Raw genomic sequence first — 21,019 nt, 5'->3', positions numbered from 1 at the left:
GACTGCTCTAGCTCCTCAGAGGCAAAGTGTGAGTAAATACATTTAATATAACAATAGTATTATAATAACAGTAATTACACATACAAAGTCTGCAGTTTCCTGCCCCACCCTCCTATAATGGTTTGCATAGCTCCATTTCCTGTGACACTCCAGAATGGAGTCCCCAAGAACTCCATTTGACCTGGCAGAGATGAGTCTTCTCAGGGAGAGTCAGGCAGTGAGAAGAGAACACAGGCTGTCAGGGGAGGGCTGGCGTGGGAGCGGTGTCCTGAGGGTGTGCAGTGGCCCAGAATGGGGTGAGACTGGAAGAGCGATTATAACCCCTGCCTCCAGGGTATGAAGGCAGGCAAGTGTGGTCACTCTGGTTTCTGCAGAAGGCACCAAGCTGTGGAGAGCTAGATAGCAATAGCAAGGTAATGCTCTGGTCCTTAGACCTCCTCTCTGTCCAGGAAGCAGAGGGAAGGAATTCAGTGCTCTCCCAGTCCATTATGACCCACTGCCATCCCAGCCCAAAATGTGCTGAGAGGAGAGGCTGCAGCCAAACTGTGGATCTTCTCTAGAAGCTGGGAGAGAAGAGGGAGATGGGTTGGGAGAAGGAAGAAGCTGACTCCCAAGCAGCTGGGGGGAGGAAGGAGGGTACGTGAAAGAGGGAGCAAGATTTGGATGTGGTAGGAAGGAGTGCTCACCCAGGTCACAGAGGCGTGGTGGGGTCACTCAGGGCTCGGGCATGACTCTGAGGGGAGAGAAACTGCAGTAAATTTAAGAGACATTCCGTGTCTGTCTCTTCCTCAAGTCTGTCAATTCACTTGTCTTCCTTCTCAAAGTTCCTGAATTTTGCTAATTTAACCCAAGTCCAAACCAGGCCATCGGCACTCTCCCCTTTCTATCCACTACAGCACTATGGTCCTTATTAAGGATTCCTTTCCACCTCTGACCTTGATGCCTGTCAGCAAGGCCTGGAGGAGAGGAGAAAGGCTGACTGAACAATAAATCTAATCTGTAGCCTCAGCTGGGAGCACAAGATCATTGCTCCCCCCACCTCCCATGGGTTGAATGATCAGAAAAGCCCACCCAGAAAGTGGCCCAAGAGATCACTCCATTCCCAGCCTTTTTATAGGGACTTACCTGCCTGGATAGCCCTAAGATCCCTCCACTGGCCAGGGTGGGAGTGCTGCTCCCAAGGTGGGCGGGTTGCAGGCTGGGGCTGTTTCTTGGTCCTGGGGATACATCTCCAGAAGAGTCAAGTGTTTCTGGGGCTGGAGGGGAAACTAGGGTAAGAACAGGGTATAGAACTCCTCCAGGTTACCTTAAGCAACCAAACTGCTCCATCAAGGAAGAAAAAGCTCCATAGCAACAGGAAGCTGTGAGTCACCAAAGCAATCCAGTTGAAAGAGAACCCCCCTACCAAGAGGCAGGAAATTGTCAGCAGCATCATTAGAGCAACCAGGGAAGAAGCGACAGGAAACTATAAGGATTGCCGTGGTGAACCAGGAGGGTACAACAGGAAGCTGAGGCAGTTTCCATAGAAACCCAAGGAGCGCTAGAGAGGTACATAGGAAGTGCTTCTTAGCAACAGGCTGCTGTAAGCATCACCCTAGCAACTAGATGGAAGGCTCTTTTAGCAATGGGGAAGCTGTACATCGTTGTCATGGCAATGCGGCTTCTTGGCTAGAAAAAGGAATTGCTCAGCAGCAAGCAGCCTGAACAACACCATGATGACCCAGCTGTTGCGAGCCACCCCTTGAGAGGTGTCTCACCCAGGGAAATTTGCTTGACGTCCAGATCCCAGGCCTCCTCCTCGACGCGGGCAGGCAGGGAGCAGGCTCCCGGTGAGAGGCCGGGAAGGGAGGGGCCAGCATGCTCAAAGGATGACACGGCCACCGAGGCCCGGGTGCGGGCAGCTGCAGAGAGTGGGGGGTGGGGTGCTGGTGTGGGAAAACCCCCCTGGGTCCCTGGAATGACCCTCAGTCTCATAGGTCTCCCAGTCAGTCCCACAGATCTTGGGAAGGGATACCCACTCATTATCCTTCCTGACATTCCAGCATGCTTCCCCATTGTGCCCTCATTGTCAAGGTCTTGACTTCTGGGACCACCCCCAGCACCCTGGCCCTCACCTCTTCCAGTGAGCAGGGCACTGAGCGTCCGTTCCCCAATGGCTTTGATGTCCAGAAAGGGTTTGTTCCCAATGCCCATGGAGACCATCTGCTGCACTCGGAGCTCTAGGGAACAGAGACCCTGTTACAAACCTCCTCTGTCCTAGCATGTCATGGTGGACTCTTTTTGCTCTGTCCAACTCCCATTCCTCCCTTTCATTCCTCTGGTATCTCTTGTTACTCTTCCTGTTGACTATCACAACATAGGTGGTGATGGTGGTTTGATGTCTGTCTCTTTTCTCCCATGTGTTGCATCCTGCCCATTTGGCATTTTAGTCGCCTGACTTCTCTTCTAATACTCAGCTTCTTCCCTTTATCTTGGGCTTTAAGAGAAAAACTCACATTTTTACACCTTTACAGTTACAGAGTGCTTCCACATATATCACCTTATTTAATCCTATCACACTAAGATGAAGATATTACTATTTCATTTTTCAGATGAATGGAATGAGGTTCAGAGAATTCAAAACAAAACAAAACAAAACAAAACCCATCAAAAAGCCAAAAACAAAAACCTAACCAATAAACAAACAAAAAACTAGCCCAGGTCACTCACACAGCAAGTAAGTGGCACAAGTTCTTAAACCCAAGTCCAATGCACAGTTTCTCTCCTCCTTTTGCCTAGCCATTTGCTCTTGCTTTCCCGAAATTTGCTAGTTTTCTTTCTTTTTGGTACACCTTAGGCTAATTTCTATCCCAGCGATCTCTCTCACACCAGATCTTGAATCTTCTAAGTCATTCTTCTTCATCCTACACCCTATTTTCCCAAAAACCCTGTTTTCACAGCAGTCTCCACTCTCCAGAAAACTTCCTGCCATATCCCTGACTCCAAGAACACCCTCCCTTGGCTCTGCTCAGTACCCTTGTTGTGGGCCGCCTGTCTCCATAGCAGCTGGGCGATGGAACTTGTCCACTTGAGTTTGATCTCTGGAGAGGTTGCCTGCAGAGTGTATGCCTCTCGTGCACGCCGCCGCCGAAACCACAGCTCGAAGCAGAGTCCACTATCCCCTATGTTTTCTGTCAGCCCCATGTCGGCAGTCTGAGGAAGAGCAGAGGGGAGTGGCTGAAGATGGGGCGAGTCCCGGCTAGGGGGCACCTCATGGACAAGCACTATGCTTAGCCTGGCATCTGGTAGATGTTCAGTAAATGTTTGCTCAACACCTAATCATGTGCCAAGTGCTCTATATTTAGTCTTCATAAGAACCGTAATTTACAAAAGGGAAAAAGAGGCCCAGAGACATGAAACAACTTGCCCAAGGGCTAATCATAGCTTATTAGAGAGAGTCAGGATTTGAACCCACGTCTGTTATTCCAAACCTAGGTCTTTGTCTCTATACTGTATTTCCCCCTGAAGAGCTGGAACTAATGTAGGGGTACAAAGTACAGAAACCCTTACAATCATTCCACACTGCCTGATTCAGGACTGTAGGTTGCTATGGACATTTATCGGGATACCAAGGCTGTTTCCCTAAAGCAAGGCCTCCCTCTTCTTAGGTTCTTTAGCTCAGTCAAGGTAAACTATATACAGTGTCCTTTCTGCTCATGCTCCAGGGACCACCCCTACCCCAAAAGACATGTGTGTTTTTAATAGAAAAGTTCCTCTCCTATTCTGGTTTGGAATGCCTCATAAGTCTCCTGCATGAACAGTAAGAAAAGCTCCATGGGGTAAATGAATGACAGGGACTTCTGTCATCCCCTGACACACTAACTTGATGGTTCATTACAGGTCAAAGCCTATTCTAGATGATGCAGATTCTGAACCTGAGTTGGAGTTGAATTTCCAGAGAATCCTGAGTTCTCAAGAAGAGCCTGACTTCCTGTCCGCTTTCCTCCCCCTCATCACTCCTCTCCCCACAAACTCCAGGCACTGTACCTTAAAGGCCTGCTTGTAAACAAAGGTCTCGGACACCCCCTCATGGCCCTTGAGCTTGCTGAACAGGAGGAGATGCTCAAAGAGAAAGACATGGCGAAGGCACTTCTTTCTGCCACAGATGACAGTGAAGGGGTCCCGATGCAAGAGCTGTCCTTGCTCCTTCAGGTCTATCTGGGGAAAGGAAAAGGAAAGGTCACTGGCCCAGGGGCTCTCTGTGTGTATTTTACATGGAATAAAAATTGATTTATAGGGAAAGGGACATAATAAACTGGTTCTCAGGCAGAGACAGGAAATCAGGGAAACCCTCAGCCTAGAATGCATTCGCTGGTCACCAAGCACAGCACACCTGGCCTAGCAGCACAGCTCTGCCTCTGAAGATGGGAAGGTGCTTTGCACAGGAGAGTCTCTAGCCTCCCACAGGGAAGGCTTTGCATGTTGGGGACCCAGGAAGAGAATCAGCAAAGAACTGAAGGGGAAATAGGTAGGATTCTAACCTGTCCTGGAAACTCAGAGCTGGAAAAAGACTGTAGAGGAGAATAAGATATGTATTGGGTGTTGAGATGCAGAAGGAAATGTAGGGTAGATAAGGAAAGATAAGAATTAGGAAAGAAATTGGAGAGCACAGGGCAGATATAGGAACGTTGGAAACACGGGATGTTGGCAGAACATAGCTTCTTTATCTGCAGATGAGGAAACTGAGGCCCAGTGAGTTTCAGTGACTCAACCAAGGCCACCCAGCTGGTTAGAAATTAGAGCCTGAAGGGCCGGCCTGTGGCTCACTTGGGAGACTGTGGTGCTGAGAACGCCAAGGCTCTGGGTTCAGATCCTATATAGGGATGGACAGTTGGCTCACTGGTTGAGTGTGGTGCTGACAACACCAAGCCAAGGGTTAAGATCCCCTTACCGGTCATCTATTTTTTTAAAAAATTAATTAATTTAAAAAATAATTAGAGCCTGGGGCCCTCTGACCTTGAGTCTGTTCTCTTGCCACCAGTCTACACTGCTTCTGAGGCCACAAGGCCAGTTTGAGTGGGAGTGACTGGAGCCATGGCCTTACCTCACAGCCACGCACTGCCTCCACGGCCAGCAGGTCCCTGCCGTGGGCCTCTTGTTCCCGGAGCAGCTGCACAGCAGCTCCAAGGGCCTGGCGCTCAGAACTCAGCTCAGGCCCAGCTTCCCTCAGCAGCTCCTCCAGGAGCCGCCCATACAGAGCCAGCTGCTCCAGAGGTTGCTGCAGGGCCCGGGGCAGGTAAGGGCCACCTTCCATGGGGCCCTAGGTTGGAGAGGAGACAGACGGGTGAGGGGAGGGGCTGGAGCCTGTGGGAGCCAAGCTTGCGGGGGGAAGGTGGATGGGTGGGTGGTACTCCAGACTTTTGGGTATAGATGAAGCCCAGATACTCCCAAAGGTAAGGCAAAAAACCTTTCCCCTGGAAAGAAAGTAGGCAGGAGGCCTGCAGGAGGTGCAATCATCCTCTATATCTTGAAGGGAAATGCAAAAGGAATCCAAATAATAAATCCCTTATACTCTCGGTCTTTTAACTTTTGAAGTCACTTTCACATCTTTTCATGTGAGGTCTTTCAAGCCTCAGAGCTCTCTGTGAGTTAGGTGTGGAAACAGAGGCCCTGAGGAATCAAGAGTCTTGCCCAAGATTCTTCAGATGGACTGGATAAGAATCCAGCTTCACCTGGCTCCCAGTCCAGTGTTTGTCCCACCCTCGGCAATTCTGGGAGATTATTGGTAGGTGACATTCCTGGGCATGTCCAGAAAAGCTTTTTTTCCTGTGGGGATTTTGAAGTTGGGTGGGTTTTTAGGACTTCCTGGTCCCTCTTCTCTTCCCATGAAGGTTGGAGAAAATATTACCTTAGTTGGGGGGCTGAGTGCGGCTAGACCATTCTCCAGTTTGTGCCGGTGCTTCACATACTGGGCGTAAAGGCCAAACTGGTCCCCCTGTGCCAGTAGGGAAGAGGTAGGGCATCCCTGGTGAGGCCCCTGCTGGCAAACTTCTCCCTTTCCCCCTCCCCATCTTCACTGCAGCCCAAAGGAGGGATAGGTCACCAGGGACCACTCAGCCTGCCAGAGAATCTCCACAGGGCTCCTTGTGGAGACAGTGAAGTCCAGGCAGCACTTGTGGACAGGGATACAGAAGCTGAGAAGGACCAGAGGGACCCAGAGACTAGGGCTGGGCCCTAGAGACATGGGCCACACATGGGGACAGGGAGCAGTAGATGCTAAGAAAGAGGTATAGGTGTATGGGGCTGGAGTACGGGAAGGGAGAGGACTTAGAAGAAGTTTTAGAAGATCACTCACATGGCGAAGGAAGCAGGCCCCAATGCGCAGGGGGTGGGTGGCGCAACCCTGAAGCTCCCGCAGAAAATGTGTCCGATGGAAACTGCGAAGCCTCTCCCGGCAGCTCAGGGCAGCAGCCCAGGTGCCCCGCAGTTCAGGAGTCAGATCAGGCCCAGGGGGTGGCACTGGCTCACTCAAAGTAGCCACATATTCCTGTTCACAGGCAATCAGTTCAGACACCAGACGCTGCTGGGCACTGCAGGTACAACAGGAGTGACACAGGAGGTGTCACCTGGGGCATGGGAAGGAGACACTACCCCCAACAATGTCATATTCTTTTCCTGCTGGGCAGTTGGATCTGCCTCTTGGGCACCCATTGAGCTGGGTTCTCACCTGATGCTTCGCTTGCGCTCCATCCGGGGGGTTCCTACTCCCCAGGGCCCATCTGGTCCCCCGGCCCGGCCCAGTAGCACATGTTCCCGTGGTGAGCACGTTCTGTCTACCACCTCAGTACTGGTGACCTCCAAGCCTCGGATCAGCACGGCCCTTGGGAGCCTGCCATCTGCTTCTGCAGCCAGCTCAGGGCCTTCCTCCTCATAGTCCTCCCCACACGTGGCCAGGGAGCAGTGGGATGGGGCTGCCCGTGGCCCAGGGCTGCTGGGGAGCAGCAAGGAGCTGAGGCTGGGGGAGGGACTGTGGGTGCCCCGTGGGACCCCTCCACTGCTGGCACTGTCTGCCCGTCGCCGCCGGTGGCCCCGAGGACTCGCCTCCTCTCCCAGATGTTGCTGAATCCTCCTCTCCAGGTCTTGGCAGCGGGCCCGGCAGCGACCCCATTCTCGCAGGGCTGCAGGGCTGCCCAGGTCCAGGGCCAGGGCCCGCATCTCCTGGAAGGTGCCGGCGCTGGGCTCTGGGGCCCGTCGCAGGGCCAGGGCTGCCAGCACAGCCTCCCGCCCAGGCCCGGCTCCTGCCAGCCGGGCAGAGCCCTCATCTACCCACTCATGTGCCTACAAAGCCAAAGAAGTTGGGGATGGGAAAGGGTGAAGACCTGTGCTGCTCCCAAATGCCACCCAAAAACAGCTCTTGTCTTCTTCTTGATGACTTCCTTGTGCCCATCACCCTCCCCATCCTCTCACTATCCCAGCATCACTGCCTAACCATGTCACTTGGAGTTGGTATGGAGACAGAGGAGCCTACATAAAAGAATAGCTCATACTCAATAGAGAGTTTATAAGTAAGTGGCAGGCTCCATATTAAGTGCATTTATATATTGCTTCATGTAATCCTCCCAGCAGCTCTGCAAGATAGGTGCCTATGGGGCACATTCAGGTTTAGTATCTTGTCCCAGGTCATTCAGCAAGTAGGTGGCAGAGCTAAGAGTCAAAACCAACCATATGGGCTCCTGAGTCCCGGCTCTTAACAATTACCTGATCAGCCTGTTCAGGCAGAAGAAATGAAATGGTGGGCACAGCAGGAAGAGGCTCTATACACACCTGCTGGAAGAAGCGCTGTAGCCTCAGGGCCCGATGGAGGCCACTCTCAACCTGCTCCAGCCGCTGTTCAAACATATCCAGAACCTTCTGGGAGGTGGTGTCCTCCTCCAGAGCCAGGGCCTCCCGTGCCTTGGCCAGGCGCTCCTGGAGAAGGGAGGCCCCACTGGGATCTGGTCCTCACTCCCAGTTAGTTGCCCTGTGCCTCTATCATCTGCCCTCCTCCTTCTCACCTGAACCTCAGCATTGAAAGCTCGAAACCGCAGTTCTGTCTCCTGCAGGGCAGACAGGGAGTCCCCAGGCGCAGCAAAGCTCACCAGCTGCTCCTCCCCTGGGCCTGAGACCCACTGCAACACCTGAGGCAGATGGGATGAGAAAGCAGGGGGCCATGATGGAGAAGGGGGCCATGGAGTGGGAAGTTGAGGAAAGGCTAAGACCCAGCTCCAACCCCCCACCCCAGTCCATAGAACCTGGAGCGAACCATTTCATCTCAATGGTAATGTGGGAACAATAAGAGTGAATGATAATAGTTTCCACAAGGATCAAGTGAGAAACTGGGTAAGAAATCTTTAGTAAAGCACCAGATGAGGGGGAGCTGGGCTACAGGAAACCCTGAAGGAGGTACGTTAGAGTTCCAGGGCTATGCCTGGAGGGTGAAATAGATAAAACTGGCGTGAGCTGAAGGCAGGATGAGGGTCATTTGTATAACTGAGGGCCAGGAGAAATTTTATATCCATGGAGCCCTGGGAACTGGTGGGTAGGGGCCTCAGGGACCAGGCCTGGTAAGACAGCCCCCAAGGGAGGAGTATGTGTGTCCAGCTCTATTTGCCTATTATGGGTCTATAGGAACTCCCATGCTGGTTCTGAGATGTTTGACCAAAAAGAGATAGTAATTTTTTTCCTCTGAAGAAAGGCTGGAAGCTGGGGTGGGATAGCCTGAGGACGAGAAGTCTGAGAATGTTCCTAATAGCCACTGCCAACAATAACCACTTTTCTAGCTGAATTCATTTGATCATCCTAACCACCTAGTGAGTTACTTATTATCATCTCCCTTCTACAGATGTGGCCTTAGAAGCTCAAAAGCTTGGTGACCAATATCTTATACCTAGCAGAGCTAGAACTCAAACTGAGCCCTTCAGATTCCAAATCCTGTTTTTAAATAGGGGTAAAACTGCTAATAAGCAAGCAAGCAAACAAACAGAGGATGCATCCTCTTGAATATTGGGATATAGTAAACCAATATGCAGAAATCCCAGGTAACGGAATGCTCTGACCCCCATTTAGCATTGTTCCTGAGATGACCCTTCCCTTGCTACCCACATGAATGTCCATGAGGTGTTCATTCACTTGCTTGGGGCTAAGGAGGAACAATCAGATTTCAAAGCCCCCTCTGTCTGCCCCACATGCTAAGGTGGAGAGAAAATCCCTATGGGGTTCTTAACCCCAGGAGAGAAGAATCAAGGCTCAGAGAAGCCAGCCTTATTCCTGAATCTTCCCCACAGAGGCCTGTGTTTCCTTTTAGGGACTTCTAATGCCTTCTCCTTCCAAGGTGGGAGCAGGGGAGGGGGATTTTTCCAGCTTCAGGTTTGGGGGATGACATTGCATGTGTGGCAGTGTAGCTAAAGAGCTGGTATCAATAGACATTTGTTATTTTAAAGCTAGAGTTAAGCACTCCAGAGTCAATCGGCTCTTTCCAGAATCCCCTAGGGCCCCCGCGCATCTCTCACAATCTCTAAGAATCCTTGATCAAACATAAACAGCAGGGAGGGGGAGGTCTGTTTTCTCGTCTTTGCTGGTGCTGAGAAGCTCCCACCCTCTTGTTGAATCTAACATTGACCATGACCAACCTCCAGGGGAGGTGAGGACAGAGGGAGGGGCATTCAGCCAAGATAGAACACCACCAACTGTTAAGTATCAGCGGAAAAGAGGAAAAGAGGGTGCTGGAGGCCAGGCTCCAGACTGAGTAAGAGAGGCATGAGGGTCCTGGATCACCTGCTGGAGTCGGTGCAGGCGCTGCCGCTGCTCCTGTTGCTGCACGTGCAGGTTGGAGAGGCGCACAAGCTGATGAATGGCCTCGTCCACCTCCTGATACAGTGTAGCTGGGCCTGAGCCCTCCAACCTGCAGAAGGAGGTAGGCAGAATGAACCATTGCCCTGTTGAGCCCCTCAATTCTGTCCTTGCATCCCTCTAGGGGATGCAAACATGAGAGGCGGCATAGAATCATGGATCAGAGTATGGGTAAGACTCAGATTGCTTGGATTTGAATCCTAACTCTTCCATTTACTGACTGACCTTGGCAAAGAAATTTAACATTTCTGATCCTCTAAATCCTCATTTTGTAATTGCAACTAGCACACAGGGATGTTGTGAGGGTTATGAGATAATAAGTGTAAAAGAATGATGTCTAGATACCTGTGCAGGAAGAATTATTGGGAGCCAAGCCTTGTTGGCATCCCTCTGCTATGTCTCCACCTCCCACTTCCACCTGCCTCTGCACACCCAGCCCTTGTACTTGTTGCTGTGGGTGGAGCGCAGCGTCATCAGGATGGCTCCCCCGTCCCTCTGCAGGGCTGTCAGCCGGGGATCTGCAAGCACCTTCTGCAGGGGCTCCGGCATTCCCACCGCCTCCTGGGGAAAGGGAGCAGTTGACAAGTGGGGTTCCACCACAGTCCCCACCCAAGCCCCATCCCTATCCCATCCCCCACTATCCCATCTCATTTCATACCTCTCCTTCCAGCTCAGCTGCTCTTTCTAGCTCCTCAATGGCCTGCCTTACAGAGCCCAGCACACCTCGGCACAGGCAGCACAGCCTCGCCACTTCCTGAAACACATGCAGGGATAAAGTTGAGGATCAGAATTTAGGATAAGGAAGCTAAGCCCTAGGGTGGGGGTGGGGCAGCCCTGGAGACTTTTATGGAGGCAATGCAGAGTTCTGCTCCTGACTTAGTTGCTTATTAACTGTATGATGTTAGGCAGGTCCAGAAACCTTCCTGAATCTCAGTTTTCTCAACTGTAAAGTTGGGATAAGACAGGATTTTCTGAGTTTTTTTTTTTTTTTTTTTTTTTTTTTTTTTTTTTTTTCCGTGACCGGCGCTCAGCCAGGGAGTGCACTGGTCATTCTTATATAGGATCCGAACCGGCGGCGGGAGCGTCGCCGCGCTGCTAGCGCAGCACGCTACCGAGTGCGCCACGGGCTCAGCCCAGGATTTTCTGAGTTTTAAAGAGATGATGTCAACTCAGCATCTAGCAGGGGCCTGGCACATTGTACAACATAGTAAACATGAGCTCCTTCCCTCTGTTCACACTGGGTCTTCACCCTGTCAAACCTTCCTCTCTGCCTATTCAGATCTACTTCCCCTTTGATACATAGCTTAGACATCATGCTACAGACTTGCTTTCATACTCAGCTCAGATCATGTTTATTCCTCTCTTGAATGCTCACAGCACTTAGATTCATAGAATCATGGAAGACAAGTGCTGGAAGGATCATTAGAGATCATATCACAATTGCTGCACTTTGTCAATGAAGATCCCAAGGTAGGGAACAGGTACAGAAAGGGCACCCTCTCCAGAAGTGGGGTAAAGTAATTTGCCCAAGGTTACATGGAACAAGAACCAGCCTTTTGACTCTCAGTACTTTCCAGAAGCCTATTGAAACTATCTTGTACTCTTCTCTAGTTGTTTCATGACTTATCTCCCACCAAATATCAAATGCTACTAAATGTCATATTAAAGAATTTATTTAATATGCTCCTCCCATCTCCCCAGTAGCTCACAGCACAATGCACAATATACATATATAATATATTTTGGCAGTGGGCCAGTATAGGGATCTGAACCTGTGACCTTGGTGTTACCAGCACCATGCTCTCCCAAGTGAGCTAACTGACCAAACCACAATGCACAATATTTTGCTCATGCTTTGTGAGCCATAAATACTTGTTGAATTGAATGGAATGGAAGCCACTTTTTTCATAAACCCACGGTTATGTCTTGGATCCGCCCTCTTTGCTGGAATGTCCTCAGCTAGGTCATTCCTGGCTCCTAGTGTCCTAGGTGACAGAGGGGAAGCTTACCTGGTGTATCTCTACCCAGTGTCTGGGAGAGGGGTCCCTGTGACCTCCTAGGTCCCACTGCAACTCCTCTGGCTTGGCCACGCTTTTCAGATCATTCTCTGACAGCAACTCCGCACCCTGTTGACATGTGAAGGCAAAGCATTTCTGCTTGAGCACCCAGAGATTCAGAGACCGGCTTGGGGGTCCAGCTAGCCTCTTCTCTCTCCACTACTGATGTGGGATTAGGTGGGAGTAAGGGGCTCAAACCTGAAAGGCACAGAGTTCAGTCGGAGGGTCATGATGAGTGAGAATCAGCAGCCGCTGAACAAGGGGAGGATCTGTGGAGTCCTGAGAGTAGAGGAGAATAAGCCTAAACTGTGGATAACTGGGTGGCTTGGAATGGCTATTACAGCAGAGTTAGGATCCAGGGAAAGTGTCTGTCTCAAGGGGTGGTTACCTGAAGTTGACTCAGGACAGGAGCCAGTGCTGGAGGCAGTGGGGGCGCCTTGCGAAGGTCTAGCAGGACAGATAGCCCCAGTATCTGTAGATCAGGTCTGTGGGGGCAGAAAGAGCCAAAGAGGCTGCAGAGAGTGTGTGTGTGTGTGTGTGTGTGTGTGTGTGTGTGTGTGTGTGTGTGTGTGTGTGTGTGTACAGTGGATAGGGCAGGGCAGAGTTACAGGATCTGGTTTCAGTGTTAATAGTCTCCAGGAGAAGTTAATTCCTGGTACATTTGGGAAACAATAGGAAAAGGGCCAAAGTCTGGGATACATGTCCAAGAGGTGGTGGCCTAGCAATCAGAAGCCTACATTCACATGGGTCCTGGGTCAAGGAAAGTTAAAAAAGTTAAGAATTCTGTGTTCTGGAATGATATGAATTCAATGCCAACCTGTAGTGTGGTGCCTAGTAAATATATGTGAGTAAACAAATGTTGCAATAATCTAGGTAATGTCACAGGATATTGAAAGTCAGCAGTGTTGCTTTTGAAAATCAATGAAGCTATTATCCTGGAGGTCAGGGGTCAGTAAGGTCAGAGGTCAATAACTTGAAAATGTGAGGGTTGAAGAAGTAGTTGTCCTAGAGGTCAGAAGGTCAGTGTCCTGAGAAGAAGGTTAGGGCCTTCATGACTCTGGAGGTGAATGTCCAGGGTGCCAGCGCTAGGCCTCAGTTACCTGAGCAGTGAGTGGAGGTAATGAAGAACAGTGCTCAGCATGTCTCGGGAGGGCAGGGGCTCCTCAGGAGGGCACGGTGGGGTAATGGTCAGCAGAGCTCGCCCACTCTGGTCCACCCCTCCTGAAGACACAAAACGGCCAGGCTGTCCTGGCTGGGAGCCGTCCTTGCTACCTCCCTTGTACCTTGCCTCCCTCCGAAGCCCACCCCAGCTGCTTCTCTTCCCGACCCCCCTTCACCCACTGATGCTCACTGACCAGTCAGGACTAGGAATCCAGATGCCATCAAGTCCCAAGCTATGTCAGGATCATCAGAGATGGAGACTGGAGGGGCCTCTTCTGGGATGCTGTCCCCTTTTACTTCCTGCACAGTCTCCAGGGGTGGTGTTGGGGGATCAGACAGGAGCTCCTCTGGGCCTGTCAATCCTGCACAGACACAGGCAGAGCTATGGGCCTGAAGTGAGAATGGGACTGGCTCTTCTGCTCCCAATCCAACCCTTGCTCCTCCTCCATCCCCTCCCTTAGGCCTGACCTGCCCTGGCCCTTGCCTTGTAGGCCTCAGTGTCACCTCACCTGCCATACACAACAGGCTCGGCTCCTTCAGCTCTCTCTCTCTGGTCCCTTCTTCTACAGGCTTACAGGCTTCTGGGGGCTGAGGTTCTTTTTCGTCTGCTGATTTGAGCTCCTCTTTTGGCTCAGATTCTGGCTTCCCAGAGCCTTCATCCTCCTTCTTAACCAAGCTGTATTCTGGAAGCTCATGCTCATTTGGTGAGGACAGATTAACAAGGGCTTCCTGGTGGCTGGTCTCTTCCTTATCCCCAGGGCTCAGGGGGGCACTATCTCCTCCTCGGCTAAGAGCCCCTCTGCCTGCAGCCCGCTTCTTTCTCCTGTTTCCTTTGCCTGTTCTCCGAGGGGTACCAGGTGGTCCTTCAGCCCCCTGGCCTGCTCCTCCCCCAGCCTCCCCTGGCCTCAGGGGGCAAGATTCAGAGGCTTCCCCCAAGATGTCTGCTGGAGGCTCAGACACCTCCAGGACTACTGCCTCTGGAGCCTCAGCTCCCGAGGGAGACCCAAGGGAGGCTCCAGTGCTGCTCCCTTCGCCAGGCGGGCGTGCCTCATCCTGGTCCCGAAGCCCCAGGCCCTTCTGATGCATCCATGCCCGGTGTCTCCGGTGCCGGCCCTTCCCTCCAGCACCCTTGCGTGTGGGTACCGTCCGGGTCCTGGAAAGGCATGAGGAGCCCTCAGCATCTGTGGGGCTTCCCCTCACCGGCAGCGTCACCTCCAACAGCTCCACATACTCGCCCTCGGGTCCTTCAGCAGGGGCATTGTGCCCATCCCCAGGACTCCGGGTTCCTAGTGCCTCCTCAGGGAGTGGAGGGCTGGGAAGCCCTGGGGGTCCAGAGGGCAGTTCTGGGGGCAGTGTGCTTGGCTGATGTCCAACCATGAGGCCCTCTTTGTGCACAAATCGTGGGCAGATGAGCTCGGCCCAGGGCAGCCGCTGAATCCCAGAGGGTGCAGACAGCAGGCAGGTACTGAGGCGACCTGTTGGCCGGTCCTTGTTGATGCCTTGTAGCCACTCAGGTGTGAACAGGTAGGCACAGGCCTCATTGGGCACTGGAAGCTCCTGCACCCGCCCACCCCCTGGAGCTAGACACTTGAGTGCCAGACGAGGTGTTTGGGCTGCTGAGGGCACCACTTGCAGGTAGAAGTCTCCCGGTCGCAGCAGCTGCCAGGGCAGGGCAGCTAGCTGCACCACCACCTGCTCGTGCAGGCAGAGAGGCCAGCCCTCATGGAAGAAGAGGAATCCGCTGTACTGGGCCTGGGGAGAGAGGAGGGAGGCTGCACTCAGGCCTCTGCTGAGGAAACCAGCAGGAGCGGTAGGTAGAATGGATCACCCTAGACAGGACTGGCCTTATGCCTGGTGGGTTATAATTCCAGGGAAGCTGGAGGGGAGATTGGGGTATTCATGTGGCAGAGAGGAAGGGATTGGGGCTGATCAGTCTTCTGATGGTAGGAAACTTCTCTAGGAAGCTAGTTCCATGTGTGGGAGGGTAAGAACTGAATCATTACAAAGACATGGTCAGCAAATGCCATTGTCTTGGAGGAATCAAAGACTCTTAGGAGGTCATTATATCTGTAGAAGTGAAGGACCTCTGTTAAGTCATGTCTGGGGGAGTTAGTAACTTGAGAAATTTATAGAAGGGGAGAAATATCTGGAGGGTCAGGGTCTTTATTTAGGAGTCAGTGTTTCTTAGGGGTCAATATTTGGGGAAGATGAGTGTGTATGTGTATATGCATTAGTATCTGAGTGGTCAATGTCTCTGAGGGTCAAAGTTTGTGGGAGATCAGCGAATGAATCTTAAGTTCCTCTGGGGGGATCAGTTTTATTTTATTTTATTTTATTTTTATTTTTATTTTTTTTAAAAGATGACCGGTAAGGGGATCTTAAACCTTGACTTGGTGTTGTCAGCAGCACGCACAGCCAGTGAGCGAACCGGCTATCCATATATGGGATCCGAACCTGGGGCCTTGGTGTTATCAGCACCGCACTCTCCCGAGTGAGCCACGGGCCGGCCCGGGATCAGTTTTAGGGGAGGCTACAAGTCTGGGCAAGGGGAAATTAACCAGCCTGGCTAGTCTCCAGAGTGAGGTAGTGGATCTTAGGGAAGGTAGAACAGTGATGCACCACTCACACAGGCTTCCTGCTGGACCTTGGCAAGTAGGTGCTTGGCTGGTACCAGGAAGTCCAGCGTGTATCTCAGCGCATCCTCTCGATAAGTCCTCTCCACCACCTGGAACACCTGGCCCAACAGGGTGGGGGCGGTCGCCTCAAAGGGTGGGTACAGGGCGGCGAGGGTGCTCTGCACACAGTCCTCCACTGGCTCAGGCTCCTGGGAGAGACAGAACCAGGTTACACGCCCCTGGAAATCATCCAAGAGTGGCTCCTTGGGCTGCACTGGTCTGGTTAGCTGTGTCCCCCAGGGCCCCCATTGCACAATTTGTACACAAAGTGGGCACTCAGGAAATGCTGGCTAAATGATCCCAGGATGGGACTGGGGCTGGGCCAGTCAGGGTACACACATCTAGCAGTGCATTCCAACTTTGAGCTCTGAGATCTTGGCTTTATAGTTACAGGGAGAATTTGTTGTGAAAGCTTCTGATTAGGGCTGTTCCTGGTGCTTTTGAATGGAGGTGACTGCCTAGGCCCTCTTCAGGGGAGAAGAGACAGGCTTCTGGGCCATCAGGGGACTAAGCTGTTGGCTGAGAACGTGGAGGGGCGGGGAAGAGTGGGCTTCCACACAGCTATCCTGCAAATCCCTCTTAAGTGGAGGCACCTCCCCCCCCCCAATTATATCCTGGAGATGGTCATTGGGTGGGAAAGAGGAAGATGGAAAGACTGTGACTGTCTTGGGTCTTTCCAGCATCCCCTCCCCTCTCCCAGCGTGGCTCTAAAGCAATCACCTAGTAACAAGCGTATGGGATTGGGTTACAAAGAACTGGATGAGGGCAGCTGAAAAAGGAAAAAGTCACGAAAGGAACATGTGGGGAAGGGAAGAGGGGTCCTGATGGTATACATTTGTTTGAGCTAAAATCTTTTCTGATTCCAGTGGAACCCCTCTCTGCCAACCTCGACCTAGAGCCACTGTTTCAAAAGACTCAACCCTGCTTCATCCAGACCTGCCTCCCAACCTGAATCAATGACACATCTTTCTCCATCCCACACCCTAAACAACCACCCCTTGGGCTATTCCTTTGCAAACTTATTTCTCTTTCAAGATGGCCTTTGAAATTCCCTTTACCAGATTTCTTTTCTGTAAATGGGGAGAGGATTCTCAAATCAGTGTTTACATAGTTCTCTACCCTCGTAGCGTCCGCCCTGCTTTTGCTCCCCCATGACCAGCCAAATTGCATATTTTTCTCGGAGTCCTTCCAACCAAAGTTGCCCGTTTGTCCCGACGTCTGAAAAGCTAGGGCAGACACTTCAGAGACGGATATTCAGTACATCAGCGCACAGACCCGGCCCCAAGGTGTGTGGGCAAGCAGACAGACCCCCAGTGTTCCCGGCCCCGGAGGACGCGGTGCGCGTGGGTGGGGGGAAGGCGGAGATCGGTGAGGATGAGACAGAGTGGGCCGTCGGCTCCAAGGCCGGGAAGGGGGGAGCTAGAGCTTGAGCAGCGAGGCAGCTGCAACCCATTAGGGGCGGTGAGCTCATGGCTGAGCGAGAGTCTCAGCCACAGGAAACGGCAGTGGCAGGAGGGGAGGAGGGGTCTGGGGAGAGAGGAGGCAGGCGGGAGCACAACGACCGGGCCTCCTGCCGGCCGGCACCAAAAAGAAGACCAGAGAGACTGAGTCAGCTCTCCCTGGCTCAGTTCCTCTTTCTTCTTGCTCCAGCCTCCCTGCCGGGGGTGCCCTTCCCTCCGCAGAGGAGCTGCCCTGGTAGTGCTCGTACCCCTCCTCCATCTCTGCAGTGAGGGCTCCCTTGGCTGTGCCCCTCCCTTGCAGTGGGTGCTCTCCCTGGCAGTTCCCACTCTTGTAATGGTTCTTCAGAGTACTTCTGGAGTGAAAGTTCCCGAGATACTGTTCACTCCTGTCGGTGTGATCTTCTCCTTAACAGTACCCTCCTGCTTCCTGTGCCCTGAGTTTCTGCCTCCAGAGTCCCCTACCCCAGGTCAGGGAGCTCCCGCCCATGCTCCCTCTCTCCAGCGTGAGTGCTCTGAGCAGCTCTTCTGTTCTCTGCAGCGCGAGCTCTGGGTCACTTCTCTCCCTCCGCCCCCCCATCTCTGGTCTGCTCTGGCAGCGTCACGCCCCCTGCTATTGACACCCCCCAACACCCCAACGACGACCATTACCCTGAAGCCGCCCCTTTTTCTGCGGGGAATTTCCCTCGTTGGCCATGGCCCTGGCCCGGGCCCAGCCACAGCTGTGGTCGGTCCCCAGGGCCGGATGGGTGGGCCGGCCTCACCGGGTTGGGGACTGGGATGGAAAATGGTGGTTCCAGGCAGGTCAGTTCTCATGACCCGAGGCCGGGCCCCTTCGGGCCGCTGCAGATCCAACCCACAAGGGTCTCCCGCGGGCAAGGAGCTGGGACCAGGAGGGGGAGGGAAGATTCAGCAAAGGAAGGCACAAGTCAGGACAGAGGAGTGGGGGGAGGTGTGTGGATTAGGGGAGAGACCAAAGGGAGGATGGGGGAGGGGCAGAGGAGAGGAGGAAGAAAGAAAGGGTGAGGGCAATACCCGGTGGGGACAGAGCCAGGCAGTGGGACACACGGGTAGACAGACAGATCAAAGAAAAGAAGGGATGATATGAAGGAGGAGAGTCCCAGGAGCGCTGAACAGTCCAAGGCAGGCACAGGAGGCACGGTCCGGGGACGGGGACTGGGGGCCCGGAGCAGGCTGCACTAAGGCCGAAGGGACACAGGGGCTGCGACGCTGGACTCACCATGGCTCAGCGCCGTGCCGCGTCCCGACGCTTTGTCGGGCGGGCCGGGCCGGGAGCGCCACCACCTCCCTCCCGCCGTTCGAGTCTTGCCGGGTCTGATTAGGGGACAGCTCCGGCCGCGGTGGCGGCTCGGCCCGCTCCGACTCCCAGGCCGCGGGGCCTCGCCAGGGAGGACCGAGACGGCCGCCCCTCCCCGCCCCGCCCTTCAGAGCCCGCCCCGCCTCCGCGCGGGACCCCTTGCCAGGACTCCCTCTCCCGCGCCGAGACTCTCAGCGACTTCCCCAGACGTCCCCAGCCAATCCGTCCAGTTCTCCCGCAGCACTTTTCCTTCTCCGCCCCGCGCTCCGGTGGGTAGCCCCAATCCTGACCTCGAAGCCCCCCCGCTCCCGCCGAGGATGCGCCTCTTTTCCCGCCACCACCTCGCTCCCCACGGGACCAATTTAACCTCCACATGGGACACTCCAAAGGCTGGGGCATGAGTGAAATTCCTGCGGTCCCCTGCCTAGGACTGGGGTCGCCCGGTGGCTGGAAGCCTCCCGTCTCTAACTCACCTGGGACCCTCTTCTCCCACCCGGTTGCCAGACTTTGGCAGGACCTGAGGTCAGAGGAGACCCGCAGACCCCCTCCTGCCTTGGGTAGAGCGGAGGGCCAGGAAATAAGGGAATTCCCCTAACCCCCCTGGGGCTTCCTCGCCCGCCTCCTTCCCCTCCCATCTCCTCGGTCCTCGAGCCTCCTGGCTACGACAATGGGCTCCTCTGTGCTGCCTGGGGAAGGCAGGGGCGTGGGGAGAATTAGGGAGCGGGGAAGGCTTGGGATGGAGGCTGGACATTGTGGCTGAAGCCGGCAGGGTCCTTGGATCAGGATCCTCCTTCAGGGGCGTGCACTTTGGCGGAATTTTTTGATTTTTCTCCTCGCTGGGTCTTTTCCCTCCGCATCCCATATCTCTCCCTCTTCGGCTAAAGGAGAGAAGGCACCAGACCCCGACTCAGACTCCGCGATTCGGTACTGGCTGCCAGACCCTTCCTTCTTGTGGAGTAGCAATAAAGAGTGTCCTGGGGACGCTAGGGCTCAAGGCCGTGGGGATGGGTATCCGACAGAGTAGAGAAAGGCGGATTGGCTAGTTAAGAAAGTTCTAGTCTTATCCCCTCTGTCTTACCAACCCCCGAGCATCCTCCACCGGTCTGGATGGGATATGAAGGCACGGTGGGGGCCTCCCAGGAGTGCTGGGGGAGGAAAAGGCACAGCGAGGAGAAGACTCGCCCTGCCTCTGAACAGGCGCCAGGAAGGCCTGCAGCACGGTGGGCCTTTCCAAAGGGTGGGCATTTGAGAGGAGTTCGGAACGGCAAATAGTCCCCAAAGAGGGGAGTGAAGGCAGGTGCCACTGCAGCTGGGGAGAGACGTCCCGCCTTGGATGCGGTTCCTATGAGGCCTGAGCCTCTGGGCAGTTGTTGGAGCAGCGGGAGGGAAGGCTAGGGGCGTCGCCAAAGTGACGGGGTTCTTCTCTCACCCCCTCAGGACGCTAAATTCCACCCTTTCTCTGCTCCCACTGGGTCTGGAAAAGGAGAGAAAATATTCTTCCTTCATGTAGGCAAGAAGAGCCCTCTGTTCTGTATCGTCAAAAAAGAATCTAGGATCTCTGTGCCGGCCAGCAGCCAAATAAATAAATAAATAAATAAATAAAATAAGAATCTATGGCAGCAAACCCCAGTGACCGTCTTCCCAGCAGTTAGTTAGAGCCCTGGAGCTCTAGCTCTTTCCAACAACAGGTTATAGAACCCTCGAGTCACCGAGACTCTCTAGCTTCCTTGTAATTATTGCTCGAGAACTAGGAGAGTGAGATTTTGCTACCCCCTGGTGTCCATTCCATAAATACTGCCCAGTAGCAGTTACAGGGGCCAGCACTTAAGAAACTTTCTCGGACGATGTATTATGAACCTCATTCACTTGTCTCAAACCAAGCTCACTCATTCTCAGTATTGAGTCTGAACCTTCCTTTACCAGGTCTTATATTCCTTATTTATGCTCAAGCAAATTGTTTGGGGAAAATTAGTACAAAGTTCCCACAATTAGGTGGTAGAATATAAATTGAACAGCCTGGGTGGGGGGGGGGGGATCTATGAACTTCTGGAATAAAGGAGTGGATCATTTTTCACCCCCGTGAGAAAAAAGAGCCACTGAAAGTTTTTGAGTTGGTGGGGTGAGGGAGTTTGGATACAGGGTTTGGGATTCAGTTACTCTTTTTTTAAGGAGTTTTAAAATCTGTGCTAAATTACAAAGGTTTATTTTATTTTATTTTATTTTTTTTATTTTATTTTTTTTTTTTTTTCTTGTCCTTTTCGTGACCGGCACTCAGCCAGTGAGTGCACCGGCCAGTTCTATATAGGATCCGAACCCGCGGCGGGAGGGTCGCAGCGCTCCCAGCGCCGCACTCTACCAAGTGCGCCACGGGCTCGGCCCACAAAGGTTTATTTTAAATAAGTGACAATATGCTTATGTTGGTTAAATACCACTTTCTTCACAGACCATAGGCTCTTACCTAAAAGTATGCATGTGTGTGCGTGT

At 53.1% G+C, this 21,019-nt stretch overlaps 1 protein-coding gene across 2 annotated transcripts; it reads right to left on the bottom strand.

Annotated features, from left to right (window-relative positions):
• Positions 1–27: 27 nt before the first annotated feature.
• Positions 28–18,608, bottom strand: ARHGEF40 (Rho guanine nucleotide exchange factor 40). Of its 2 annotated transcripts, XM_063090867.1 has the most exons (24): positions 18,458–18,608; positions 15,712–15,909; positions 13,595–14,837; positions 13,280–13,447; positions 13,025–13,145; positions 12,313–12,409; positions 12,123–12,203; positions 11,877–11,993; positions 10,526–10,621; positions 10,313–10,428; positions 9,793–9,919; positions 8,034–8,156; positions 7,804–7,947; positions 6,707–7,317; positions 6,335–6,569; positions 5,888–5,974; positions 5,084–5,299; positions 4,027–4,197; positions 3,015–3,192; positions 2,115–2,219; positions 1,758–1,901; positions 1,126–1,256; positions 687–733; positions 28–563 (listed from the first exon to the last, which is right to left on the bottom strand). In XM_063090867.1, the coding sequence occupies exons 1-23, from the start codon at positions 18,458–18,460 to the stop codon at positions 692–694; spliced, it is 4,554 nt and encodes a 1,517-aa protein (XP_062946937.1). In that variant the 5' UTR covers positions 18,461–18,608; the 3' UTR covers positions 28–563; positions 687–691. The 2 variants fall into 2 exon arrangements, with proteins under 2 accessions (XP_062946937.1, XP_062946938.1); XM_063090868.1 differs by lacking the exon at positions 5,888–5,974.
• Positions 18,609–21,019: the final 2,411 nt, after the last annotated feature.

Source organism: Cynocephalus volans, chromosome 3, assembly GCF_027409185.1.
Source record: "Cynocephalus volans isolate mCynVol1 chromosome 3, mCynVol1.pri, whole genome shotgun sequence".
Lineage (NCBI taxonomy): Eukaryota > Metazoa > Chordata > Mammalia > Dermoptera > Cynocephalidae > Cynocephalus > Cynocephalus volans.
This window is presented reverse-complemented; position numbering and strand designations above follow the sequence as displayed.